The sequence below is a fragment of the Meira miltonrushii genome (assembly GCF_003144205.1).
Source record: "Meira miltonrushii strain MCA 3882 unplaced genomic scaffold FA14scaffold_3, whole genome shotgun sequence".
In the NCBI taxonomy this organism is placed as follows: domain Eukaryota; kingdom Fungi; phylum Basidiomycota; class Exobasidiomycetes; order Exobasidiales; family Brachybasidiaceae; genus Meira; species Meira miltonrushii.
The window spans coordinates 2,283,632-2,309,955 of record NW_020289945.1 but is presented as its reverse complement, the minus strand read 5'-3'; the positions used below and the strand labels follow the sequence as shown (position 1 = coordinate 2,309,955).

The 26,324-nt window shown below is 43.3% G+C and overlaps 13 protein-coding genes across 13 annotated transcripts; 5 read left to right on the top strand and 8 right to left on the bottom strand.

The window, feature by feature from the left end:
• Positions 1-842: 842 nt before the first annotated feature.
• On the bottom strand, positions 843-1,374 carry FA14DRAFT_68646 (uncharacterized protein). Its single transcript, XM_025502708.1, has one exon. It carries the CDS (start codon positions 1,243-1,245, stop codon positions 913-915), a length of 333 nt encoding a protein of 110 aa, XP_025354413.1. The 5' UTR covers positions 1,246-1,374; the 3' UTR covers positions 843-912.
• Positions 1,375-1,503: 129 nt separating this feature from the next.
• FA14DRAFT_180740 (uncharacterized protein) lies at positions 1,504-3,210 on the top strand (the record flags this gene model as incomplete). The annotated part of the gene is made up of 1 exon (XM_025501031.1): positions 1,504-3,210. The coding sequence occupies one exon, from the start codon at positions 1,504-1,506 to the stop codon at positions 3,208-3,210; it is 1,707 nt and encodes a 568-aa protein (XP_025354412.1).
• Positions 3,211-3,258: 48 nt separating this feature from the next.
• Positions 3,259-5,238, bottom strand: FA14DRAFT_161636 (uncharacterized protein). The gene has a single exon (XM_025499208.1). The coding sequence runs from the start codon at positions 5,037-5,039 to the stop codon at positions 3,441-3,443; it is 1,599 nt and encodes a 532-aa protein (XP_025354411.1). The 5' UTR covers positions 5,040-5,238; the 3' UTR covers positions 3,259-3,440.
• Positions 5,239-5,293: 55 nt separating this feature from the next.
• On the top strand, positions 5,294-6,555 carry FA14DRAFT_68639 (Mov34-domain-containing protein). Its single transcript, XM_025502707.1, has one exon. The coding sequence runs from the start codon at positions 5,414-5,416 to the stop codon at positions 6,497-6,499; it is 1,086 nt and encodes a 361-aa protein (XP_025354410.1). The 5' UTR covers positions 5,294-5,413; the 3' UTR covers positions 6,500-6,555.
• On the bottom strand, positions 6,540-7,710 carry FA14DRAFT_161635 (uncharacterized protein). Its single transcript, XM_025499207.1, has one exon. It carries the CDS (start codon positions 7,424-7,426, stop codon positions 6,611-6,613), a length of 816 nt encoding a protein of 271 aa, XP_025354409.1. The 5' UTR covers positions 7,427-7,710; the 3' UTR covers positions 6,540-6,610.
• Positions 7,711-8,962: 1,252 nt separating this feature from the next.
• On the bottom strand, positions 8,963-9,809 carry FA14DRAFT_161634 (uncharacterized protein; the record flags this gene model as incomplete). The annotated part of the gene is made up of 1 exon (XM_025499206.1): positions 8,963-9,809. A coding segment is annotated over exon 1 (449 nt), but the record flags the coding sequence as incomplete, so codon positions are not given.
• Positions 9,810-10,399: 590 nt separating this feature from the next.
• FA14DRAFT_113663 (DNase I-like protein) lies at positions 10,400-11,248 on the top strand (the record flags this gene model as incomplete). The annotated part of the gene is made up of 1 exon (XM_025496018.1): positions 10,400-11,248. A coding segment is annotated over one exon (849 nt), but the record flags the coding sequence as incomplete, so codon positions are not given.
• Positions 11,249-11,356: 108 nt separating this feature from the next.
• On the bottom strand, positions 11,357-12,229 carry FA14DRAFT_156772 (cytoplasmic inorganic pyrophosphatase; the record flags this gene model as incomplete). Its single annotated transcript, XM_025497853.1, has 1 exon — positions 11,357-12,229. One exon carries the CDS (start codon positions 12,227-12,229, stop codon positions 11,357-11,359), a length of 873 nt encoding a protein of 290 aa, XP_025354406.1.
• Positions 12,230-12,699: 470 nt separating this feature from the next.
• On the bottom strand, positions 12,700-14,349 carry FA14DRAFT_123718 (putative monosaccharide transporter; the record flags this gene model as incomplete). The annotated part of the gene is made up of 1 exon (XM_025496596.1): positions 12,700-14,349. One exon carries the CDS (start codon positions 14,347-14,349, stop codon positions 12,700-12,702), a length of 1,650 nt encoding a protein of 549 aa, XP_025354405.1.
• A 1,511-nt stretch (positions 14,350-15,860) lies between these two features.
• On the top strand, positions 15,861-17,528 carry FA14DRAFT_109033 (Metallo-dependent hydrolase; the record flags this gene model as incomplete). Its single annotated transcript, XM_025495860.1, has 1 exon — positions 15,861-17,528. A coding segment is annotated over one exon (1,668 nt), but the record flags the coding sequence as incomplete, so codon positions are not given.
• A 1,081-nt stretch (positions 17,529-18,609) lies between these two features.
• On the bottom strand, positions 18,610-21,892 carry FA14DRAFT_136685 (Vps54-domain-containing protein; the record flags this gene model as incomplete). Its single annotated transcript, XM_025497024.1, has 3 exons — positions 21,336-21,892; positions 20,398-21,293; positions 18,610-20,268 (listed from the first exon to the last, which is right to left on the bottom strand). Coding segments are annotated over exons 1-3 (3,027 nt in total), but the record flags the coding sequence as incomplete, so codon positions are not given.
• A 517-nt stretch (positions 21,893-22,409) lies between these two features.
• Positions 22,410-24,732, top strand: FA14DRAFT_124771 (molybdenum cofactor biosynthesis prote; the record flags this gene model as incomplete). Its single annotated transcript, XM_025496662.1, has 3 exons — positions 22,410-23,261; positions 23,334-23,508; positions 24,161-24,732. 3 exons carry the CDS (start codon positions 22,410-22,412, stop codon positions 24,730-24,732), a joined length of 1,599 nt encoding a protein of 532 aa, XP_025354402.1.
• FA14DRAFT_68528 (uncharacterized protein) lies at positions 24,514-26,319 on the bottom strand. Its single transcript, XM_025502704.1, has one exon. It carries the CDS (start codon positions 26,158-26,160, stop codon positions 24,793-24,795), a length of 1,368 nt encoding a protein of 455 aa, XP_025354401.1. The 5' UTR covers positions 26,161-26,319; the 3' UTR covers positions 24,514-24,792.
• Between the last annotated feature and the right edge of the window lie 5 nt (positions 26,320-26,324).

Genomic DNA, 26,324 nt, shown 5'->3' with positions numbered 1-26,324 from the left:
TCATTCTTTTTTTCATTTTGTATATGAACGATGAATTATGAAAAGTAAGGAGGTTTTGACCGCTTTGTACAGAACATAAACCTTAAGGCACGAGCACTGCTGCACGTATTATTCATATAAGCATAAGCAGAGTGGCGTTGAAGTCCGGGAATTGGTTTAATAAACTGTACGTGGAAACACGCGCCTACGCGTTTTTATAAGGCACATTTCTATTAAAAGAAAGGCACATTCAAAAGCTAAAAGCAAGGGGTAAATTATGTGCGCGTAAGAAAAGAAACACTTTACCGACGGCTTGACTGCAGTAATGAAAAGGTCCGAATCATTATAGAGAGGGGATGTGCCGTCTCAAATGAGATCATCTTAGTGAATGTCAAATGGAGACCGGAGTCGGCTTTCTACTCGATTTGTAAAGTAACACATACCAAGATTATCATCTTAGCGTACCTTTCCTTTAACAACGCGTACAATGATGATGTTTGACAAGCAAAGTCTCACTGTATGTGAGGGAATATAGTTCAACACCCCAAGCGATCTCTTTCTCTTTTAAATAACATCTCCCTGCAGTTAGCAGGCATTTCAACGCACGCGTAGGCCATTAGAACTACGCTTAATTGCCCGGAATGGAAAGTGAGTAAAAAGGAAGATCAAGCCACTTTTGATGTGCCATACCTATTCGTACGTACAATTATGCAGCATCATCATCAATAATTTCATAACGATCTAGATCCTCTCTCTGTAATAAAGTGATCAGATGCACCTTCTTCCCAGAAAGGAAAGTTATATAGATTAAGAATGAATGAGCCCTTTCATTGATATCTTTTTGTGTGTGTTGCTTGAGCCGCCTCTTTGATCTTCCTTTTTCCTTCTCGCGCCTTTTTGCATGTCTTGTGGATCAAACACAAACAGGGGAAGTCATGCATTCACGCCAATCATTATCATCATTTGTGGCTCTAACCATTGCTTATTATAGCAGGAAACGTGATGATTTCTTTTTTGTGGCATGGTACCCTTTACTACAGCATATGCATATATGCAACTACTACATACTTCATACCTTCCTGGTTGGGTATAGTGAAGACTGGGGAAGAAATAGCATACATTCATACTTGCATCTGCATGACGATCAGATCTGGAATATTTATGAAGGGTTGGTTCATTCCAGTGTAATTTACCGGGACAAGAAAGTAGATATATAAAAAGGTAACTTGATTGTCTATCCGAACATTCATCAATCCCTCCTGTCATCTGTCCTACCTTTCATCACCATCAAAAGGACTCCTGGTCCTTCACTGTGAACAATAATACATTCACATTCCATTCGATCGTCTTTCGCCTTCTTCTACTCACTCACTTCTTTGGTTCGGCTTTACATTTTCTGGCATTCCATCATCCTTCTCGACATTTTCACTGCAAGCAACATATTCAACAATTCATCATCTTCTCGTATTCATTTTATCAACTCGCACATTCACCAACATTCACACACACTAGACAATCTTCATCATGCGTTCCGAAATTCAAGCAGCCATCACCCATCTTTGCACACTTTTATCAACAAAACTTGACGGTGAACAAACACAAACGTTTTGCGTTACATTACATACCCGTCTTGAACAAAGATATTCCTCCAATTGGTTTGTTCATGATGGAGAACGTGGCTCGGCCAATAGAGTCTTGCTTTGGCATGCTCATGGTGGCGGTGAAGGTTTGGATGGTGATATCACATTTGCATTGAGCAAAGCTTCATCTTTGCGTTCTTTTGAGGATGCCTTTACTTCTTCCTTCACCCTTTGGATCGATCCTGGTTGCGTCGCTATCAGACTTGGCCAAGGTCCAGGAACATTTGTTGGAGCAAATCATGTTCCATCATCAAGCTCGGTCAAGACACTTTATGGTACATTGCCAACAAGTGCTTTGCCAACAATTCAAGCCATGACACCTGCACCACCAAAGTTGGCACTCTTACCTTCTACACCTGCTTTGGATACCAACGAAGCCGACACAACGGCCACCTTCGAAAATCAACGAACGTCCAAGCTTTCATTAACAAACAGTTTACTTCACTACCGTCAACCTTCATGGTCATCCGCCAGTCATAGTGAACATTTGCTTGACGGTCATCGTACTGCAAGTAGCGGAAGCGAAGGTGAAGGTAGCGAAGCATGCCCAAGCTTGGTCGCTGCTTCTTCTACGCGCGGCGATAGTGATAGCGAATTGTTTGACGAAGGTGATGAAGATGACGATACCGATAGCGAATTATCAATTCAAGATATGATTGACCGTGGAGGATTCAAAAACTTCGACATCATTGACGATGATGAAGATGAAGAAGTTGGAGATGAAACTGTTCAACATATCACCGTGACAAAGAATGCCACCTCAAACAAAAGCCCCACTAAAGCCATCAGTGTAACAAGTTATGATGGCGGCAATGTTGGCGTCTTGGGTGGTGGAGTCCGATTGGGAGCCAGCAAACCATCCGCACCTTTACAACATAAGACCAGCACACAAGCTTTACGTGCAAAGCAAGCAGCTGCACCTGTTTGGCATCCATCTCAACAATTGACAAACAGTCAATCACCAGCACTGTCACCTTCTAACATGCCTCACGGTAATGCAGCAGCATGGTCACCTTATTCGCCCAATTCGGGTTTGTACAGTCCTTCTATCAACACAAGCGGTTGCCCTTCACCACAATACGTCATCGTTGACGGAGTTGCCGTTCCGATTGCCACGAAACGTGGTCGTGCCCGTGGCAGACGCAGTCGTGGTCGCGGAGCAGGAAGAGCTGCTCGTCGTCAAGCAGCAGCAGCCGCAATGAAATCCCAAGAAGAATTGTATGGTTGGAGTCCATTAGATGAAGAATCTTCTGCTTCTTCTGCTTTAGGGATCACTTTGAACCCAAGCACAAGCGTACCTGATCTTGAGTCAGAAGAACGTTTGATGGCAATGGTTCGTCAACGTGCGGATCAAGTAGCCAAAGATTTGGTTCGTCGTCATTTAGAACAACAAAAGCAACAGCAGCAACAACAACATTATACCCCACGTCAATCAGCCACTCCCACTTTGACTGCAAATCAACAACCTTATTATCATCATCATCAACCACAAGCATTTTTACCTGCACACATGATGTCGCATATGCAACCTCAACGTCATCAAATGACAAACTATTCACCAGTCTCTCACAACGCTCAGTGGATTCACTGATATACCCTACAACAAACACACTTTCTTTACTTTTTGGCTTCCTTTCTCAAAACTTCTCATATAACTCTTTTTTATCATCATGTCAATCGAGCATGCGTGCAGCGCCAAGGAGCAGACTCTCTATTCCCTACATCATTCTTATTGTAGAGCTCCCTCGGTCGCGCCGCCCCCTTTGTGCATGGTATTTAATACACATATTATATTCAAACATTGTTTCTGATCTATAAAGTTTATTGAGTGGTGGTGTCTTTTTCCTCCTTTTCATCTGCTTTTTCAGATGTTTCATTGTTTGGTGGTGTTGTAGATTGAGCTTTGTTAGATTTGCTTCCTTCTACTTCATCCACATATTCTTGTAGAATTTCCTTCTGTCGCTTTGTGAGCGAACGTGGAATTGTGACTTCAAATTGTACCAGCAAGTCTCCCTTGTCGCCTCTTCTCATCAGGCTTGGCACACCTCTGCCTCGCAACAACATCTCGTCGCCTACTTGAGTTCCTGCTGGCACTCGAACGTCTACATCTCCGTCCAAGGTTGGAACTCTAGCCTTTCCTCCAAGAATGGCGGTATGGAAAGGAATAGTGGCAGGGTAGTAGAGATTGCTGCCTTGTCTACGCCAAATCTTACTGTTGCGAACGCCGATGCGTACATAAAGTGATCCAGCGGGACCTGCTCCTTGCAAGGGTACGTCACCTTGACCATCCATTCGAATCTTTGCGCCATCGTCAACACCTGGTGGTACCTTGACATCGATTGTCTTTCGTGATCTAACTCTGCCCACACCTTCACATGTGCCACATTCATCACCGGCTGCTACCGTTTGACCTGCTCCGCTACAGGCTGGACATGTGCTGGCCATCTGAAATCCGCTTTGAATAACAAACGTCCGCGTACCTGTTCCATTACAGACGGTACATGTACTCTTTTTTGCTCCCTTCTTCAGCCCTGCACCTTCACAGGTGTTACATCTCTCAACAGGAGCAATCGTGACATTCTTTGTCGTTCCCCTACAAGCTTCCTCAAAGGTGATATTTAGTGTAGTTTCCAAATCCTCTCCTCGCGATTCTCCAGCAAATCCTGGACCAGAATTCCTAGATCGACCTCCTCCAAAAGCGCCAAATAATCCTTCAAAGAAATCTCCTGCATCTTGAGCATTACCAGAGAATCCTTGAAAACCACCAGCACCTCCTCCAAAACCACCAAAGCCGCCACTGAAAGGATCAAATCCTGCCGCACCACCACCACCTCCGCCGAACGGATTAAATCCACCTGCCGAATCATCCGTTGTGCCAAATCTATCAAAAGTGGCTTTCTTCTTTTCATCGCTTAGGATATCGTATGCTGCCTGGATTTCAACAAATCGTTCTTTTGCCCCTTTCTCCTTACTCGTGTCCGGGTGAAATTTCTTTGCTAAATCGTAATAGGCACCTTTGATATCTTTTGCCGATGCGTCCCTCTTGACGCCTAGAGTAGCATAAGGATCTTTTACTGATGCTTCATTCCTTGCAGTAGAATGAAAGGATCGAGCGAAAGAAAGTGTTGGTCTGGATTGTTTACGTCTTGCGGAAGGTGTGGAGGAAGAAGTCGAAGCAGTAGTGAACGAACGACGATGTTGAGTGGCGAGGTTTAGGTTTGATGAACTTGCGATCTTGTTTGGTGCACTTCGTATCCGAGTTAGAGGGTTATGCGATTGTCTTGAAGTTGAATTTTGATCATTACTCCTTTGATGAAATTGTCGTATAGGATGACTTATTGCATTTGCGATTGTAGCAGAACTGGCCGCCACAGCAGTCGGTATAGCTGCCGCTGAAGAAGCCGCCCTGACAAGCACCATGTCTATGTCAATATAGTATCGTGGTTGGGAAATGGATGGTGATGTCAAGATTTACAATTTTTCTCCGGGTAAAAGCATTCGTAAGAATAGGCGGAAATAAGAATTATTATCCCTTAAGCCGAGTGTATTGATTTGCAATACAAAAAAATTCCAATGCTTCCAATAAGGTTCCAGAAAGAGCTAGATTACGCGCCTTAAGTGAAAAGCTTAAAAAAAATCATAAGGACACGTGATAAATTGTATTCAATTCTGTTCTTTGACTTATGCTCTTTATTCGATTAATGCATAAAATAATGCACAGACCTACACTAATGGATTTCGTGGGGTGACTTACGAAGATCAACAATCCTGATTACCATCACAAGCCTGGCAAGATGGCTTCCACTTCTACAGCTGGATCGCAAGGTCTAAAGGTGCTAGAAGCATCTCCGGTAGTATTGGACGATGCCAATGATGCAGCCGTTGGAATCACGATTCGATTACATCCATTGCCCATCATAAATATGTCAGAGCATATGGTCAGATCGTCTGTTCAACCGATAGGAGGAAAGAGTAATCGAATTGCAGGAGCACTACTGGGAAATCATCTAGGACGAGAAGTGGAAATTCATACCACTTTTGAACTTTTGGTAGGAGAAGAAGATCGAATAGATCAAGAATACTTACGTGCAAGACAGGCTCAATTCAAACAGGTATTCCCTACTTTTGATCTGTTGGGATGGTATTCCAGTGGATCGATTCCATTGCCACAGGATATGAGCATTCATAGACAACTGCTAGAGTACAATGAATCACCACTATTCTTGCAACTGTCTCCTTCACAAAATGCAATCGGTCAAGCACGTTCAAAGGGGGAGTTGCCAATTGGCATTTATGAGACATTCGTTGACGTTTCACACTCTGTTCGACCGGATCAAGGTGAAGGAGCTGGTTTGGAAAAAGGTCCAGATATGTATTTCAGACCTGCAAATTATCAAATCGAGACAGGAGAAGCAGAGCGAATTGCAGTTGATCATACAAGTAAACCTCCCGTCGATGATGGAGATGGACAGAGTAGCTTGATTGCCAATTTGACAACACAACAAAATGCGATCAAAATGCTTTTGGATCGCATTCAATCCATCGTTTCTTACGTGGATGACGTTCAAGCAAAAAAGCTTCCAAACGATCATGAAAGCTTACGTCAAATTGCCAGCTTGGTGGCCGGTATTCCTGCAAGCGGAAATTTACCAGAATTCAAACAAGAATTTTTGACGGAATACAATGATCTTTTGTTGACTACTTATCTTTCAGATATGACAAATGGTATAAGCACTATGAACGAATTGGTTGACAAATTCGATTTCACTCAAGTTGGAAATGATGACGGTCTTGGTGGAATTGCAAGACCATCTACTTCACGTTTTCGATCAGGTAGAGGCGCACACCGAATGGGACGCAATGCCAAAATGAATCAGTAGACATACACACGCTAGCATCAATTCAAACTGTATATTACTCAATTTTTGATTACCAATCAGACAAACTCACAAACAGCAACAGGATATTGATTGATAAACATAATAAATGCATCAAAGGGCAAACACAAAGAGCAAAACAGTCGAAAGAACAAAAGTGCTTTGAACGAAATTCGATCGAACATCAGAGGCAGCATTGATGCTTTGATACGAATTTGAACGATCATTGCTTAACATTGAGCTGAACTTGTTCGCTAGAGATTGTTGAGCATTCATTGTGTTGGTAGCAGAAGCAGATTTTGTGATCAGAGAAGCTTGTGCGGTAGAGGAAGGTGTGGCTGTGGGCGTATTGTTCAATACGAGTGCACCTTCACCCCATGGAATTGCCGGTGATCCACCTTGTGGTTGATTTGCGTTTGGAGGTGGAGTGACATTTCCTGCTTGATCAGCAATGGCAAATCTTGTTGTCCAAGTAGGATCTTTTCCGCCATCATGTGAATACTGTAAAAAGTAAATTGCCGAATTAGGTGTAACTTGTGGACAAGTATAATTGAACGAAGTCAAATTAGGATTTGTACCGTCGATATTACTCGTCACCGTTCCCAATTTTGTCATTTGTAAGTTTGATCCCGTCATCAGATCGATCGTCATGTTTTTCCATGTCGTTGCACCACTCTTGTCTGGAATCCATGATGCACGACATGCACCACCTTCAATAAAGACGTCTGTAGCTGAACCTAGAGGTGAGACAGTTGTGGATTGTGGTATGGGTGCAGATGTCGATGTTGATGTTGAAGCCGAGGCTGAGACTGAACTTGAAGCTGAAGTTACGGATGCTGAAGTGCTTTCATCGGGTCTGTTGAAATATAGTGCAGAAGCTTGAGAAGCAATGCAGAATAGAAGGGCTAATCGGGCAGTGAGATGAACCATATCGAAATCTGAAACACAAAGAACAAAAGAATGACCAAGAAAAAGAATGAAAAGAACCGATTGATAGTATTCGACACCTGGTCGAATGAATAAAACGAATGTAGAAGAAGTGATAAAAAAACGAATGTGAATCGCGATCACGATCAACGTGGACGAAAAGATAAATGAGAGTGAGGGCAGAGGTGGTGGTAACAAAAAGAAAGAATGAAAATTAAACGCAATACATAACCCAAAAGAGATATCAGGAACAGCTACTGAATTATATCATTATTTGTTGATTGAGGATGAAGCATGTATTCCAAAAAGGGAAGGTAGATTGTATTCAGTAAAAGGACTGCTTTTATGCAGGAACGCGGACTTCCATTTAATTTTCCGTCATTTAGGCTTTGGCTTACACGCGCTGCACACACACACACACTCGCACTCGCACGCATAAAGATGTGACTTTAATGAAAATTTAACCGCACATAAGGGTAAAGAGTGGTACCTGTTTATGAGTAAAGTGTATGTCCATTGCGATCACTCGTTGGGTCATGGCGATCGAGCCATCACCATGAGCGGATAAAGTCGGATATTAAGAAATCGGATCGACGACTTAATGTGAAAACGCTTACACTACGATTGTACCTAACCATGAATAAGGTTTGCTATCCGATCCCGTAAGGTGTTTGTTCGCACCTTCACGGTCCGATAGAGCGGGGAAACAAATAAGAACTCGATCGTCAATGCGTCTTAAGTTTTGCTAGAGCAAGAGTCACTCAATCGGATGCTGTGATTTCGTGCAGCTTTAACCTTGACTCCCTCTTACTTACAAAAGTCTTGGCAGAATATGTTACCATAACGCAATCTTTGCTGCTTAGCATTGCCATCATGTCTTCTTCAATCTTCCATCGTATCTTCTTTCCACGACTCAGTTCAATCTCGCAAACAAGCACTTACAAGACAAGATGTCTATCTTTATTGCACGTATTTTCAAGAAGATCTTTAAATGTAACAACAACAAATCAAGCAATTCAATCGCCTCCTTTGGAAATACCAGAACATCCGAAAGCGATTTCGCATTCGAATGGGACGAGCGTTCTTTCCAATGCCACAGCCAAATTCGTGTACCAGAGATCACCCTGGAACGCATACCAAATAGTTGGCCCATAGGCCCAAGTCCATTGCCACTGTGGCAACAAGAGAATGGAAGCTTGAATGGGTTCCAGAGTCAATCTTATCAACCTGAATTCAGATATGGCACCGCAAAGTAGTTTCAGCTGTGAGTATGCGGTGTGTCGAATGAGTTGGATGCAATCTTCTGACAAATCTGCCATTACCCATGCATCCTGAACAGATGAAGACGGCTTCCTTCTCCCAAAACTACGATGAACCAGATAATTTAATTATAACTCACAGTCTATCTATCCCTCTTCATCGTGATAATTTCGTATCTCCCAGTGTCAAATGTAATCGTCCTTTCCTCACACTTGACTGCAAAAGTACACAATTAATAAGCAGGCTGTCCTTTACCTGTACACTCAACGCATTCATTGAGGATGCAGATCTGTAAAATTAAGTATGCTCACGTAAATATACATTATACACCTACAATCAACTCGATCGAACGAATTTGGCAGCAATGCCATTCTTGGATGGCGCAGGCCCTCCTCTTCCGGCATCACCCCTTCTTAGAGTGGACATTGTCTTTCTCTTTTTTGATGCATTGTTGTCCTTTCCCGCTGATTTCTTTCCGATTGCAGACAAGCCAAGGTGTGCCATCTCTCCACCCTTCTCGAATGCTGGATCTTCTAGTCCAAGAGGATCTTCAGCTGATTTTTTCTTTTTGGATTTGCCTTTTTGATCGTCAGACTTGGGTTTCAGTGCACGTGAAGTAGACGGTAGGGAATCTTGAGTGCCATTCAAGCCTAGTCTGTCTTTTTTGAACTTTCTCGCTTTGGCAGTGGGCAAACTTTGTGATGAATCCACAGCTTCTGGTCTCCTGACAATATCTTCAATTCTTTCAATTGAGGGATCATCGAATTTTCTCTTTTCTAGTACTCGAACTGTTGTACGTCCATCGTTTAGCCTTCTGATCGATTGTCCGTCTTTATCCTTCACTATTCCGCCTTTCCTTTTTGCTTTTTGACGAGCTTGTTCTTTTGTTTGTCCTTCTTCATCATTGGTAGACGTAGAGGTTGAGTCTGCAAATGCTGGCTTGGAGAACGAAGCAGCAAAGAGAGCTGGATCAAGCCTTTGAGTGGATGATGCACTTCCTTCAGCGTTGGTTGATTCCCTTTCTTTGGCTCTAGTCATATTTGATCCTCTGTTGTGTTCGTTTGGAATGGTATTGTAATGTAAGAAAATACCTTGTTGAAATTTTTAGTCTGCCTTTTGCCAAAAATTCCTTCTCGGCGCTTTTTTCGTTAAGCAGACAGCCGAAACGCGCTTTCTTTGGTTGTAGTACACGCTTTAGATTAACGCGTTTATGTAACACTTCTAATCAAATCAAGTGTTGCATTCCACTTCTACTTCTTCTCGATCCTACACTCCACCCTTGATTGAATTCGTATGTCATTTGCGAGGTTGTTCCGTACATCTGTCATCCATCCTCATCGATTTCAGACTTCACTCACTACTCGCTATCTCGCATTACGACCATCGCCTCTTGTGATCATGGCACCAAAACGTACACGTAATGAAGTCACTTCTACTGCTGACGCAAAGGAGGACAAAAGCCAACGTTCAACAAGGAGAAAGACATCAGAGAATGGAACAGCAAAAGAACAAAGTGCAAGTCCGGCAAAGAAGAGCAAGCAAAGCGCTACTACCGAAGATACACCCAAGAAAGGAAAGAAGGCAGAAGTAGAAAAGAGTCCAAAGAAAGGCAAGAAAGAAACAGTAGTCGATGAAGGCGAAGAACAGAATGGCGAAGTTGAATCACTCTCAGCACCTGAACCACGCAGCAAGACAAACTACGAAGCTGCTGAAGGACTGCCACGAAATCTAACTATTCCAGATCCATTGGAATTATCACCCAAACCAGAAGGTAGTTCAAGAATTGCAAGTTGGAATATTATCAGCTTGAAAAGTTCAATGGGCAAAGGGTTGATTCGTTATATCGCAGCAGAAGATGCAGATGTTGTATTTCTGAGCGAAACAAAATGTAACGATGTTCCGATGATACTCAAAGAAAAATATCCACATCAAACATGGGGAATAGGAAAGACGAAAGGATATGCAGGTGTTGCACTTTTATCTAAATCAAAGCCTATCAAAGTTACAAGCGGATTGCCTGGAGGTGATCAAGATACAAAAGCACGTTTGATCACTGCAGAATTTGAAAATCATTTCATTTGTGGTACGTATGTGGTAAATGCAGGTGAAAAGTTAAAATCTATGCCTGCAAAAGTTCATTGGAACGAAAGATTTGCTGCTCATTTGGCCGAATGCGATAAAAGCAAGCCAACGATTTGGACAGGTGATCTAAACGTCGTCTTGGACGCTCGTGATTTGAGTAAAGCAAGTGAAAAGTGGAACAAAGTTGCAGGTTATACGGCAACAGAGTGTAATCATCATCGTCAAGTATTAGCAGGTACGGCTGTAGAAGGAGCTAAACCTTATGTGGACATTTGGCGTGAGCGAAATCCGGATGCTATTGGTCATTTTACCTACTTCGGCTTCAGGGGTCAATGCAGACAGAAAGGAATCGGATGGAGATTAGATAGCTTCATCATTCCGGAGCGCATTAAAGATTCAGTTCTTGATGTAGGAATTCGACATACCGTATACGGAGCCAGCGATCATTTGCCAATCTACATGGACATCAAAGGCGCTCTCTGACTTTAGCAAATGCAAAAACGACAACTTGTACTATAGACGCAAATAAAACATGTTAAAATTATATATATTCTCCTCTACAATGAAGCTTCGGGAAACCCAACAAGTCGTCTAGATGCTGCTAGATGAAATGAAGAACCATTTGCTGATGCTTGGGTCAATAGCAGCGGCAGGCTGAGCCTTAGCAGCTGGGATGCTGGATTCTTGTACGGCACCGAAAGCTTTTGATCCTTGAACGGTGGTGTTAGCGATATTAACATCTCCTGCATCAGCTTGACCGCTAACGAGACGTTTCCATGCTTCGTTGCATTCGTGAATGACTTCTGTGGCGTATTTCTTGTTCTTTGCCTCACCGCTAAAAGCGAATTGGTTCTCTGGCTTACCATCTGGGATTTTGTAGATACGGAACCATTCATTGGTTGCACGAACAAGGCCAGGCAAGTGACGTTCGACATCTTCGATATCGTTCAATTTGTGAGCCAAAGGATCGTTAATGTCAACGACGATCACTTTCCAGTCAGTTTCACCTTCGTCCAACAAAGCCATCACACCCAAAACTTTGACTTGTTTGATTTGACCGGTGTAACCAACTTGTTCACCAATTTCGCAAACGTCCAAAGGGTCATTGTCACCCTTTGCTTTTGTGTCAGGATGAGTGGCAGAAGGGTCTTCCCATGTTTGTGGGAAAGCACCATAGTTCCAAATGTAACCATGGTGAGGGAAACAGTTACGAACGAAACGCAATTTGCCCTTCTTTGTATCTTGTTTGATTGGGTTCAATGGATCTTCTTTTGAAATTTCACATTTTGCATTTGTCCAACGAGGAATTTCGACAACCATGTTCAAGATTGTCTTTGATTCATCGGCAAACAATGGAATATCGTGCCATGATGAAACAGGTTGACCTGCTTTGTTTTCTAACCAAACACGCCAATCCAAAGTGTTGGCAGCGCCTACTTGACGAGGACGGAATTCGTTGGCCATATTGGAAGAAGAAGCAACTGAACTAATAGAAGATGAAAGATGTCGTGCGTGTTGTGATAGTCTGCGTATAGGTGTGCTACTCATACGCAATTGAGAGGATACTCTAAATAGCATACGATGGTGGTGAATACGGTAAAGCCGTACAAATGAAAGCGAGAAGATCTGACTCTCTCTTGACATATGAAATCTATGAGTGACTGCAAAAGTGCCTCCGTTCTCGCTCTGTTCTCTCGCACAGACTTATGCTCCGCTTAAAGCACGCGATTTTTGCAACTCAACTGCCCTTCTGCATCCTTCCTTGCGAAATCTCCCGCGCTACAAGAGAGAGAGAGCATCCTTGGTGGCAAGCAGTCACGTGTACTTTCATGGTGAGCAACTTATTCAACAGAGTCATCATTCAGTTTATGATCATTATAAATTCATTCAAATGATTATGATCTCGAAATCAATACATATACAGAAAGTAGCATTTAAAGAACTTGCGATTGTTTCTTGGTACCAAGTTTGAGAATATGACTTAAACCAATAGCGCTACGGTTGGTATCACGACCAGTTTGAGGTTGCCATTTACCTGAGTTCCAAGGCTTCAACTTCTTGTCTTCGTACATTTCATTAACTTGTTCCAATGATAATCCTTTCAATTCAGGAACGACAAGGTAAGAGAAGATTGCTGCGAAGACTAAAACGCTTCCAAAGATTAACATGATGAACGTACCATACTTGTCGGAAATCTTGTTGGAGAAGAAAGACAATAAGAAATTCCAAATCCAATTTGTTGCACTGCACAAAGAGATTGCCTTTGCACGCAAATGTTGAGGGAAATTTTCACTGCAGAAGATCCATGGTGTTGGACCCCAGAACATACTATAAAAGGCCAAATGCAAGACTGCGAATGCGATAAATGCGTTTGCGCTTGACTTTTGTGAAGGAGTTGTAGCCTTTGCATTCTTTCCGTGGGGAAGACCATAATGTCCGACGAAAGCAACTGTGAATGCACAAATTGCTTGGAGAATAGCACCCCAAACCAATGATTTACGACGACCAACCTTTTCGATCATCAAGAGTGCAGGAACGGTACAAATCAATGAAACAACACCAAAGATCAATTGGATCAATAATGGTTCAAGAGGAACATTTGCTTGAGTGAAAAGGGTAGGACCGTAAAGGTAGTAGAAATTTTGACCACAAAGTTGTTGTAAAAGTTGAAGCATGCATCCTGTCAATGTTCTACGCCACATTTGTTGTTCAGTGGAGAAGCATAATTTGTAACCAGTGAGGTAATTGTATCCTTCAAACGTACGTGCTTCTTCACGAATACCTTCCAACATTTCTTCAACATCTTCTTCCATCAATTGACGTGCAGCAGGAGCAGCATCTCCTCCTTCTAATGGAAGACCACGCATCCTTGCCATAACCTTTCTTGCTTCTGGAGCGCGTTCTTTTTGCAATAACCAACGAGGACTTTCAGGCAAGGCCAACATGATGACGATCAAAACTAAACCCCAAAGAAGTTGCAATGCGACAGGAATACGCCAACAAGCTGAAGATGTTTTGATTGTGTATGTTCCGTAAAGAATGCAGTAAGAAACGCAAATACCGGCGATGATGAATAATTGATAACATGAAACCATTGCACCACGAATTGCTTTTGGAGCTGTTTCTGCCAAATAAAGAGGAGCCAAACCACTCAAAGCACCAACACCCAAACCTGCGATCGTACGACCTGCGACGATTTGACCTACATTGGCAGCGGTATTTGCACTTTCACCTGAAGTAGTTTGAATAATAGCACCAATCGAGAATGTGATTGCCCAAACCAACATACTTTTACGACGACCCATAAAATCCGAAATAGGGGCTTGAGCTAAAGCACCAAAAAAAGTACCTGCACTCAAAAGAGCAGTGATCAATGATTGACGATTAGCTGATAAAAGGTATCCTTCTGAATCTGCGAGCATAGCTGTAGGATCATAAACACCCATCACACGAATAAAAGGTTCCATGATCAAACAACCAGAGATAACACCCAAATCGTATCCGAACAAGAAACCACCAACACAAATACCAACACCCAAGAGCATGGCAGGTAAAGTGATTTGAGCGTGTGAATGCACTTGCATATCATCTTGCGAATATGTTACTTTGTTGTATTCTTGCTTGCGTTCGACATCGCTTGTGTGGGTATCCAAATGACCAAAAGTGTCAGGCTTTTTCTCCTCAACGGAGGGAGTGGACGACATCTTTGACGATACTCTCGAAGGGGAGATGTAGTTGATAGGAGGAGGATATATGCACCCCGACTATCGAAAAGAGGATGAGGGAGAAGGGGGCGACAAGGACGAAGAATGATAGGGTATTATATATAGTTGTACAACCTTTGTATTCGGCAAGAAATGATCACACAGGATCAGTGCCTGCCCCAGATTGTATCGTGCGGGGAGATGAGGAGGAGGTGGATGGGGTTACAGTAGCATAGTGGGGAAGATGACGGAGAAGTGCTCATAAGCGAAGTATCTGCAAAAGGTTGAAGAAAAAACAAAAGATTACCGAAGACAATAATGTTCATCAACATCCTTTGTGCATTAATGTGTGTATGCGTTTGGTACCTGAGACTTGGTAACGATTTGTTTTATCGTACGTTGTCATCGTTGTTAACCGTTGTTCCGCGGAAAGGCAGAGAAAGAAGAATAAAAAGATTTAATTAAACACACTTTACCACTATAACATGAGATTACCGGATTTTTAAAGAAAAGACGGCATCTTATTAGCCTGTCAAGCAGAATCGCAGCTCCACAAGATGCATCAAAGTTGACAGGTAATACGCGCAGGTAATGAATATTATGCAGGTAGCATACGGTGAGCAGATAAAAAAGCGGACTATGCGGGGGGCATTTGAGCAAGAAGACGGGAATTTAGGCAGATCTTTTCGACCGGCAATTTAGTAGATGCGCCCTACGCGTCAAGCCGATCTACGATTCCAATAGTACACCACTGTAAGGTTAATTCGGCTTTCTGTTCTTAGCCTTTTGTGCTGAGCTTTAAAACAAAGATTACCGAAACCCTGTACCATTCTCGGTAATCTTTTGATCGCGTTGAATGATAGTATGAGCAATACAGAGAGCATCACCATCGAGATCGTATCACTAAGCATCTCTGCTCTCTTTTAAGGTACGGCTATTGAAATGCAGGTCCATACCATAATTATACGCCACATACCTTAGATCATGGCCCCGCTCGGCTTCTGTGGTATATGCCAAGCCGGCCTGATTTGAGATAGCAATTCCCTACCTTTCTCGGGGATTTTGGCCATGAACTCCAGGAGCGAGATAGAGGACGACCACTGATAAGAATCTATGTAAGATAAATGATTCCAATTATAGATTTCCGATTAAAATGATCATCATATCTACCCCGCGCTTACTAAGCAAGATTAAGGAGAAGAAGCGGCTTTTCTTCCGTACATGCATGCCTTTTGCTGAATGAGTTCACGCGACATACTTCCTAACATCATCATTCCATCAAGATGCCAGTCAACGTACGTTCGAATATTGCAGCGATCAATGAGATCAATGGAATGGCACCTATACCTGGCTTAGGTGATGGGCTGTCAGACATATACGATCCCAATGAATATATTGCAAGAAGGAGAGGATTGATCGCTCATGAAAAACAAAAGAGATTCGATGCAGAAAAGCGGACTAAACGAACAGAGACAGAACGTAAAGCGGATGACTATGTCAAACAACTAAGAAAAGAAGAGATTGAAAAGGTGTACAATAATCCAAATGATTTAGGTATGATGAAAGGAAGTAGTTGGGCCCTATCAAAGAGTAGAGGTGTTCAGAATGGATCGCTTTACAAATTAATCAGCAAGATGCCAAAAGGTGCTGTTTTGCATTGTCATATGGACGGAACGATTGATGTGGAATGGTTGATCAAGAGGACTTACGAACAGGAAGATCTCTTTATAATTTCTGATGTGCCGCTAACAGAGCATAGCACACTATATACTGCAAATGTGCGGATACGACAATTGCCCAAACAAGCGGGCACAACGGAAGACGAGGGAAATGCAAGGGCTAATAAAGAGGCTGATAATATCTTCTCTGCCGGCTATCAGCCAAATACATGGGTCCGACTGTCAAATGCACGCCAGGCTTTCCCATTTCCAAACGTTTACAGCACACCGGTTCCAGGCTACGAATCTCATCTGAAAGATTTTGCACAAAGTTCCGATCCATCAAAGCCAGCAAATTGGGTTGCATTTGATGCATACCTTTTTTCCAAGATGACATTTGCTCCGGTGCCAACTGATATCCTCCCTTCAATATATAATTCTCGACAAGCATGGGATTATTTTATCAAAACGTTCTCCTTTTTGAATGCATTGCAAACGAAAGAGACCCGAACGGAAATGTACAAGAGAAGCTTTCGTCATTCGATCCAGGATAAAATTTCCTACGTAGAAGCAAGGGTAAACTTTTTCGATGAAACACTTTTGGACGGAGAAGGAAAGAGTACTGTTACACATGCAGATATGTTGAACGAATTCAAATCTGCTCTTGAAGCTGTTCAAGCAGATTTACCACAAGGTAGATCATTCGATGCAAAAGTGATTTATAGCACGTTACGATTCATTGATGCAGAACAACTTCAATGGTACATCGATGATGCTATCAAGCTGAAACAAGAATTTCCCAATCTTTTGGTAGGATTTGATTTGGTAGGATATGAGGATAGTGGTAAGGCTCTTTTCGATTATTTACCACAACTACTAGGGATGCGAAAACGGTTGGCAGAGCTACAGATCGATTTACCTTTCTGCTTCCATGCAGGCGAGACTCTCGGGGATGGTGACGCAGTGGATAGTAATCTATATGATGCTTTACTGTTGGGATCAAAAAGAATCGGACATGGTTTTAGCATCAGTCGACATCCCACTTTGGTTGAAGCAGTACGTCAAAAAGGCGTTTGTATTGAATCATGCCCGATCTCTAATCAAGTTTTACGTTACACTGATACCCAAGGCGTTCATCCAGTCTTGACTTTATTGGCTTATGGTTGTCCTGTTGCTCTGAGTCATGATGACCCATCGCAATTCCTCAACCTTGGTCTCTCACCTGATTTTTATTCTATCTTGATCGCATCGGATCACTTTGATCTTACAAGTCTAGGCGTTTTGGCACGAAACAGTCTTCAACATTCTCTCACACCGGACCCACAACAGAAACAAGCACTAATTGACGACTGGGATCGTCAATGGACGTTGTACATAGATGAAATTGCTTCAAATATTTAATAATGCATGTGTATTTCAGTTTCATTCATTTTGAATCATTCGACTGATCTTCCGTTGAGAGTTTCTCTTTGGATTCCGCATTTCTCTCAGAAGATTGTTCTATCGGAGCCTCGGCTACCGACACATCCTTCTTGGGCGTTTGCATGTCTTCCTCCTGCTTTTCCTCTGGCTTTTCATCCTCATGTTCGAGCTCTTCTTTTTCCTCTCCTTGCTCAGCAATGACAACTTGGTCATCGCTCTTTTCTGGATCAAGCGCCTGGTCTGCAATCTTTTGCTCAGTATTTTGGCTTTCTTTTGACTCTTCATCCGCCTCCTCTTTTGCAAATTGCTCAGCTTTTTTCTCTTCCTTCTCCTCTGCATGCTCTTTGTGCTCGTCTACACGCTCTTGTGCTTGTTCCCTCTCTTCCTCCAGCTTCTCTTCTCCCTCCTTCTCTGCTTCACGCTTCTCCTCCTCTGCTTCATGCTTTTCCTCCTCTGCTTCATGCTTCTCCTCCTCTGCTTCATGCTTCTCCTCCTCTGCCTCACGCTTCTCCTCTTCTGCTTCATGCTTCTCCTCCTCTGCCTCATGCTTCTCCTCTTCTGCTTCATGCTTCTCCTCTTCTGCTTCCCGCTTTTCTTTCTCTCGCTGCTCTTTCTCCAATTGTTCTTTACGTTCTCTTTCCAACTTCTTTCGAGCAAAGAGGGATAATTTAGGTTGAGGCGAGCTAGTCGTCACTTCTGCATCTTCACTTTTGCCCAATTCAACGGAATTTTTCGTATCTGTTGACTTTCGAACTTCTTCTCCTGCAGCAGCTTGCGGTGCGGCAGAGGCTTGATCAGCAGGGCTGAGCGGTAATTCTTTCTCTGCTTTTTCGACTACTGGTGATTGTTGCTGCTGCTGTTGTTGTTGTCGTTCTTGCTGCTTGCGTGCGAATAAGGATAGTCGAGGAGTATAAGAAGTGGGCATGATGGATGATCGAGTAGGAGGAGATGTAGTGGAAGACTCTTCTAGAGATACCTTTGCTGCTGTCGTAGGCGCTGGAGGTTCTGGCGCTTTGCTGACTTCTTCAATGGCTTCGTCAATATCTTTGACGATCCAATCAACGTGCTTAAGCGTTCCAAACTTTTCATTGAAATGATCCCTCACAGCTTTAACCCGTTTGGTACTATTCTCATCATGCGTTTCAATCTTGCGAAACTCTGCAGCTATCCTTTTATCAATAGAAACAAGTACTTGTCCAATCACAGCTTCTACAACACTTGGTTGAAGGTATTTGCACAACACTTTGTGTAAGGTTGTCGTCTCCTTGACCAAATCCATCATTGGCTTGACAGCACCTACGGGACCATCGCCTTCTATTGAAGCTGCCCATTCAATGCTCGACAGGGATCTGCAATGTACAGTCAATCTATCGCTCATAATGGCGACCAATTTCGAATGAATCTCAAATTGATGTTCTTGATAATCCCTTTTGAGCTTATCGAATTCAACCAACATGACTGCTTGTCGAGCATTCAAGTGTCTGCGTACCGCTTCACGAATGTAGGGAATGAGCAAAATCATAATCGAAAGAGATTGAGAGGCAAGAGCAAGGTGCTTTGCAGTGATGTTCTTCAATCCAGCAGATCGCATAGCACCTGCACCGAGAACGACTTGACAAGTACGTGAGTTGAATTGTTTCAAAAATTCCACAACACGACCCATGATCTCCGTACTGAGTAAAGGCAAATTAATGATCACTTGCAGATACTCTACCAACATGTCAAGAACATCCAAGCTTGCAGATACAACAAAGAATTGCTTATCTTCAATCGTTACCGATTTCATCTTTGGTTCGCTATCCTTGTTTTCGCCACTTTCCTTTTCAGCTGATGCCTCGCCTTGAATCGATTCCTTACCTACAACGAAGCTTGGTGGATCGGATGTTGCACTTTCAATGACCAACGTGATCTCACTTTGTTGTCTGGGCAGTACGTCTGCCTGTCCCCATTGCTCTTCTTCGACAGCTTTTGCCGCCTTTTCAATACGTACTTTGTGAAAGTTACCAAGCCACGCTTTTGCTTGATTCAACACAACTCCTCGTAAACCGACAATCATTCTTCCACAAATACCTTCAGATTCCAAGATGAACGTCCAAGCAAGATGGAAAACGCCAAGGAATTGCCGCAAGGGCAAGACGGTATGAGTCAATGATCGCAGCGATAAGAAACGTGAAGCAAGAATGTGGGTAGCAGAGCATGCTTCTGTGATGATACCCGTCAAAGTATTTGGCAACGAAGGAGACACTCCGTTCGGCATCACAATCTCAATTTGTGCTTCTCCGTTTGTACCAGTGCTAGATTCATTGTCCTTTGATCTAGCTTGTTTATCCAATATATGAACTAGCACACGACGCTGTGAATCCACTCCGCTTACAAACGCTGTCAATCCACGCAAAAGAGTACGCAGCAGACCAAGGAATTGGGTATGCTCCATATTTTGTAGCTTCTGTGCTGCCTCCAAGCCACCCGGTCCCAATTTTGCATCCGCTTTACCTTGAGCAGCTTCATCATCTTCGATCAAAGTTGCAAGATGATTGAGCCATTCTGGCTTTTCGTTCGTAGATCCATTCAAGCTAGGTAGCTGAGCATCGCACAAGAAGGTTCGCATGATCTTGCGTGCCTCTCTCAAGATGGCGTCTTTGTATGCTGTCATCAAGCGATCCATGCCACCTGTACGGACCAAGCCACCGATGTGTGCTTCTATGCGTTTAGACAGTGCCTCTTCCTCTTGGGTGAGATTCTTGATAGATGATAGGGTGAGGCTTCCATTTGGCGTGACTTGATTGTTGTCAAAGCCAGCTGGCCCAGGCGATGTAGCAGCTGATGCTGGATTGTTGATGTCTTCCACAGAAGGGTCAATATTGCTCGGCTTAGCAGCAGTATCTTCGACCGGCTTTCCTACGCGATCCGTCAGATCGGTTAACAGGATGTTCAAGAGTTCCACTTCAAGTTGTGAAGAGATGTTGTTTTGCATTTCCTCTAGTTGTGGACCAAGAGCTTGCACAGCGACAACATTTTCGAACTCTATTTCGACATGAGGTGGGATTGCACTGTTATTCTGAGCGCCATCTGTAGGACGTGGTAATAGCTTGGTCTTGCCTTGGATCACATTTTGCAGATCTTGCATAACGTCCAATGCTTCGCTCCATTCGTTATTCTGGACGAGTAATTGACACAAGTCACGTTTCTCACATAGTTGGTTCATGAGTCCGACAGCCTCTAAGCGTTCAACAGTCTCCCTCCGTTTGGCTTGCTCTCGTATCAATGAAAGTCCCGCTTTCGCAATGCCTTCATCTCTATCATCTAATTCTCTTCTGAGCTCTTCAACCTTGTCCAAACAACTTCGAGATTCGGCCTCTAGATCTTTGAGATTCCCTAACGCAGCAAAGAAGGAAGAAGAGCGTGCAGAGATTTCAAGGATCAGATGCTGTTCGACAACATCGCTGTAATATGACAATTTCTCTTGGAGCATTTGATTTAAAGCCACATCGTATCCTGTTGCGATGGAACCATTCCTGCTTGCATTTCCAGATGATGTCGATGAAGCAGCTTTGTAACGTTCTGTGACTAAGTCGAATGTGTACGGATTTCCAAGATCGAACTCTTCCGAGAAGAATACTTGAGGCACCGTGCTTAGAGGAGGAAGGCGCTTCTTACCCAATGCTCTTCTCGACACTTCTTCGTCATCGACAGATTGCCTTCCTTTTGTCGTAGATGGTGCGTCATCGATCACCGAGACGTCTCCTGCATCTCCGTTCCCTTCTTCACCTTCGATTCGTGCTTTACCGCGTATTCCTAATTTTTGATTACGCTGATATCGATCCCATTCAGATTTGAGGCTATTGATCGTACTTTCATAGTCACTTCTTTTGACTTTTGGTATATCGGTATGTGATTGACTGATAGAAGGATACCGCGAAGAAGAAGGGTCGATCGGTCTTGATACTTTGTTTGGATTGTTGAGCAAAGTGGAAATCGCATTAAATCCGACAAGGCTTGATCCGGCTGTATAACCATGATCAGCACCAAGTGCAAGGCTGAGTGAACTCAATCCTGCTCCCTGAAGGTTTCCCAGCTTTCTTGAGGTATTCACTGAATCTCTCCTTCCCGTTGCCGTACTGCTGGTAGATGAATCTGCATCAGACAGAGCTGGGCTTAAGACACGAGAAGGGGATTGTATTGATTCTCTTGTTTCCCCATATTGCCTCGACCTTGACGATCCGTTGGCTTGACTTCCGCCTGCAGAAGAAGAAGTCATTGATGCAAGTGAGATTGATGTTCAATCCTTCTTCATCATCGATCAATGGATACTTTTTGGTTAAAAGACAAGTCTGAATTTGTTCTTTGGCTTTGGTGATGCAGCCGCCCAGTAATGCAGAGTCCAACACTTTCAGTCATTGCACCGTCGCCCTGCCCTGCGCCTTCGTTCGCTGTAGAACCCTCTCGCGCCAATTGGAAAGCCTCTTCATTTGCTTATGCGTGCACAGCGCTGCGCCTAATGATAAGATTTCTGCAGTACGCTATCTTCTCAAAGTCACAAGGACGGAGTAATAAACCGAGCGTGAGTAAAAATAGGAAAGAGTCATTCATATTCCCATTTTACTCTACATTCAAATACACCGATACCTCAAACCTTATCGAATGTCTATCATACAGTAAACGATCCTCACTACGAGGATGTTGATTCAAAGAGCACGTTTAAGTGCAATACGATCTTCATCATCCTCTTTGCAACACTTTTCAACTCATAGCAAAAGACTACAGGCCAAAGTGATCGATTCCACTTTTGGTCAACAAGATGATCAATTCTTTGCTACACACAATGAAGGCCGAAGAAGGGCAAGAGAGGCTCTGCAAGCAATGGACAAGATCCAATCCCCACCTTCTACACCGTTCTTGACTGATAGGTTTACTCGTCAGCATACATATCTACGCATTTCACTTACAGAGAAATGCAACTTTCGATGTCTATACTGTATGCCAGCTGAAGGTGTTCCTCTGACTCCAAAGGCAGAGCTCTTAACAGCCCCAGAATTGGAGAGATTGGCTCAACTATTCGTATCACAAGGGATCAATAAGATTCGATTAACAGGTGGCGAACCTACTGTCCGAAAAGACTTGCCTGAAATTATTGCCGCACTAGCTTCGCAAAGACAGAATGGACTGCGTCAAATCGGAATGACAACAAACGGTCTTACTATTTCAAGACATCTGCCCAGCCTTGTCGCAAATGGTTTGACTCATTTGAACATCTCACTCGATACTCTGGATCCATTCAAGTTTGAATTAATGACTAGAACGGCTGCAAAGGGCATAGAGAGGGTTCTGAATGGGATTGATACTGCCCTGGCGCTTGGAGTGCCTAATGTGAAAATCAATGTAGTAGTCATTCGAGGACTCAATGACGGTAAGGATATCCTGGATTTCGTTGAATGGGCTAAACATCGTGATGTGACTGTTCGGTTCATTGAATATATGCCTTTTGATGGTAACAAATGGAGACCGGAAAAGTTGGTCCCATATTCGCAATTACTGGAAAGTATTACAAACAAATTTGGTCCATTGGAAAAAGTTGGAGATGATGCAAATGATACCAGTAAGCACTGGAAGGTTCCTGGTCATCAATCTCGATTGGGCTTCATCACAAGTATGACTGATCACTTCTGCGGTACATGCAATCGGCTAAGGATAACAGCAGATGGTAATTTGAAGGTGAGTAGATTCTGGAAATACATTTGGCAGAATGTTGATATACTGACTTATTCCTTCCGCTTTCCATGCCAGGTCTGTCTCTTTGGCAATGCTGAAGTTTCGTTGAGAGATGCAATGAGGGAAGGACTTCCAGGTTTTGCTGAAGGGCCTGCAGATGATAACCAATTGCTGAACATAATTGGCGCCGCAGTCAAGCGTAAGCATGCAAAACATGCAGGAATGGCAGATCCAGTCGAATTGGCGCAGGGTAAGAATCGAGCAATGATTCAAATTGGCGGCTGAAAGAAGGTCAGATGCTTCAGGGTATGTGTTGACAGCCCTAATTGTGTAAGCACTTCTTTCATGCGAATGCTCAATCAGGTGCAAATGGACAATTTCTGACAAACATTTCTGTCTATTGTCCTCCTTTTTGCACTTCACAGGTCGCAGACGACACCAAAGGATATCCTCGATACCAATGCACCTTTTAAGTCTCAAACCTTCTCCGTTAGGAAACGTGCGGATGTACTCTTCCATGCCTCAACGTGGGCCATGGGATGATTTGGATGACGCTTTTGATACAGCCGGATCAGAGGAAGTTCGTCAAAGCTCTGATTCTACTCCACTACATTCCGATAATGACGCTGGATCTGTGACATGGTCTGAATATATGGGCGTGAAAAGTGACGATGATTCTCCTTGGGCAAGTCTCGATGCTTTTGCAGATGGTGTTCGACAGAATGAGAATACATCGGGTCGGACAAAGTCCAATGCTTCGTCGATGGAAGAATGGGAAGAAGCAGCGATTGCAGCAGCAGACGCATTTGCAGCAAGACAAAATATGCAACAAAGCATGGAATATAGCCGAATGCCAAACGCTTCCAATTCGCAAATTCAGAATGAACCACAATTCAACGCAGCCTCACGCCTTACTCATATCGACGCCGAACACAACGATCGTGCGGCAATGGTCGATGTTTCGGAAAAGCAAGTGACGAAACGAATCGGAACAGCAAAATGTCGTGTCTACATTCCCAGTCATGTCCTGCCCTTGCTTGAGGCAACGCAATCAACAACGGGAGAAAGTGCAAGCGTGCCTCAATTCGGTAGCTCTGTTCGCTTGAAAGGTCCAGTTCTCCATACCGCACAATTGGCAGGGATCATGGCTGCCAAAAAGACGAGCGACTTGATCCCACTTTGCCATGGATTAAACCTTTCCCATGTTGACGTTAAACTGGATGTGCACAAGATGACAGAAGAAGAAATGGAAGAAGAAGGTACAACTTTGAGCGCTTATATAGAAGTCACTTGTACCACCACAACCACTTCAACAACTGGCGTAGAGATGGAAGCATTAACAGGTGCAAGTGTAACAAGTTTGGTACTTTGGGATATGCTCAAGAGCGTGGCTGGAAAGGAGATGCGTGTTGATGGCTTGATGGTAACGCATAAATCTGGCGGAAAAAGTGGAGATTGGCAGAGGCAAGGATGAAATGTAAGAATGCATTATATTTGAAATGTCAATATTGTACTCTATTTCTATAGATCGTCTTCATCGATTGGAGAAATATTGTGAGAAGAAAGTACCCATCATACCAATGACGAAGAAATAGACTAAGGTCTGGACGTCCATGGAGAATAATCCAAATTTATTTGGATTCACCGGCTTTTTAGCCTCAGTTTGCACTTTCTCTTTTTGTATGAGGGTCTGATTGTGCAGCAGGGTGTTAAGGGAAGCTTCCATACGTTCAAAAGATGCTTCCAATCGATTCAGTCTTTGTGATATAGCATGTATGCCACTCTCTTCGTTGCTCCTTTTCTCTTGAGCCATAGTCTCCTGAGGCATTTCCATGTGAGCTTTATTCGAATGAGCAATTCTTTCGATGTACCATATCCATAGACTATCCACCAATGCCAAAACAGCATTCACATCCACAATGCTCAGCAATGGGTTGTTCTTTGCTCCTTGTTGCTCTTGATGCCGAAGATGTGCTTCCTGTAGTTGACTCTTTGTAACCACAATCTGCCCTTCGTTCAAAGAATATGCAATGTTTCTATCATCGTCATTGGATGGACTTTGAAGATCTGAAAAAAAGAGAAGGATTTCCACCGTTGAAGGTGACCAAATATGCATAAGAGAATCTTCTTGAGTATTTTCGGCTGATTGTGCATCCGATACCTGTTGTTGAAATTCGTGCCATTGCGCAGTCGCCATTACAGTCCATCTTAATAAACGTTGTTCAAGACTGAAAGAAGTGAGTATGCGTGAGTGCTGCAATTCATCTTCACTGCCGTCTTGGAGAAGAAGACAAGGTTTCCCTATGCGTTTGATCTGGTCTCGCTCTTCATTGCCAATCGGAGTTCGAGCCGGCTGGCCGCTTTTGATTAGGGAGAAGGAATCAAAAGCATCATTTGATAGAGACTCGAACGAATATTTTGACGGATTAATTTGATCTTTTGCTGGTTGCCAATTATGAACGACTCCGTTCAATTCGCCTTCATCCAAACTCCACGCATGTTTAACGGAAAAGAATGTCTTTAGCAGCTGCGATAATCCAAGCTCCATCGCTATACGTTGAGCAACGTTGAAAGGCGACCAGATACCTTCTCTCGGCTCTAGACCTGCGAGTGTAACATCATAATCGCCTCTTTCACGCCGCAGATCGAAGCGCAACAAGCCATTAGGAACGCTCAGTCCTGCCAATAAGAACATTCCGTCAATTGAAAAGAAAGGCTGCTTGTGTTCAGGATCAAGTATCCGAATCAATTCGACGTTTGTATGTCGAACAGTTAAACAAGGACATAGCATTCCATTTGTTTTGCGAGAAGGGTATAATGCAAATTGTACCGGCAACGGTCGCCTTTCCGCCATACCTGACCAGCTCATATCCCGAAATGCGTTGACATGTTGGTTAGACATAGAATCAAAGACTTTTGATCATATGCCATTCTACGCTATACCTTCACTGTCATCATGGTATGAAGCAAAGAAGTACATGCGTGGCCCATGCATACATCAACGTCCATATCCGCAATTAATATAACATACTCTATATTTTTAGTGTTTGTGACTTTGCACTTTCT

Bases quoted from the DNA above. Each gene is read 5' to 3' on its own strand.
- FA14DRAFT_161636 (XM_025499208.1), bottom strand. From the start codon at position 5,039: ATGGTGCTTGTCAGGGCGGCTTCTTCAGCGGCAGCTATACCGACTGCT.
- FA14DRAFT_68646 (XM_025502708.1), bottom strand. From the start codon at position 1,245: ATGACAGGAGGGATTGATGAATGTTCGGATAGACAATCAAGTTACCTT.
- FA14DRAFT_68528 (XM_025502704.1), bottom strand. From the start codon at position 26,160: ATGTCTAACCAACATGTCAACGCATTTCGGGATATGAGCTGGTCAGGT.
- FA14DRAFT_68639 (XM_025502707.1), top strand. From the start codon at position 5,414: ATGGCTTCCACTTCTACAGCTGGATCGCAAGGTCTAAAGGTGCTAGAA.
- FA14DRAFT_161635 (XM_025499207.1), bottom strand. From the start codon at position 7,426: ATGGTTCATCTCACTGCCCGATTAGCCCTTCTATTCTGCATTGCTTCT.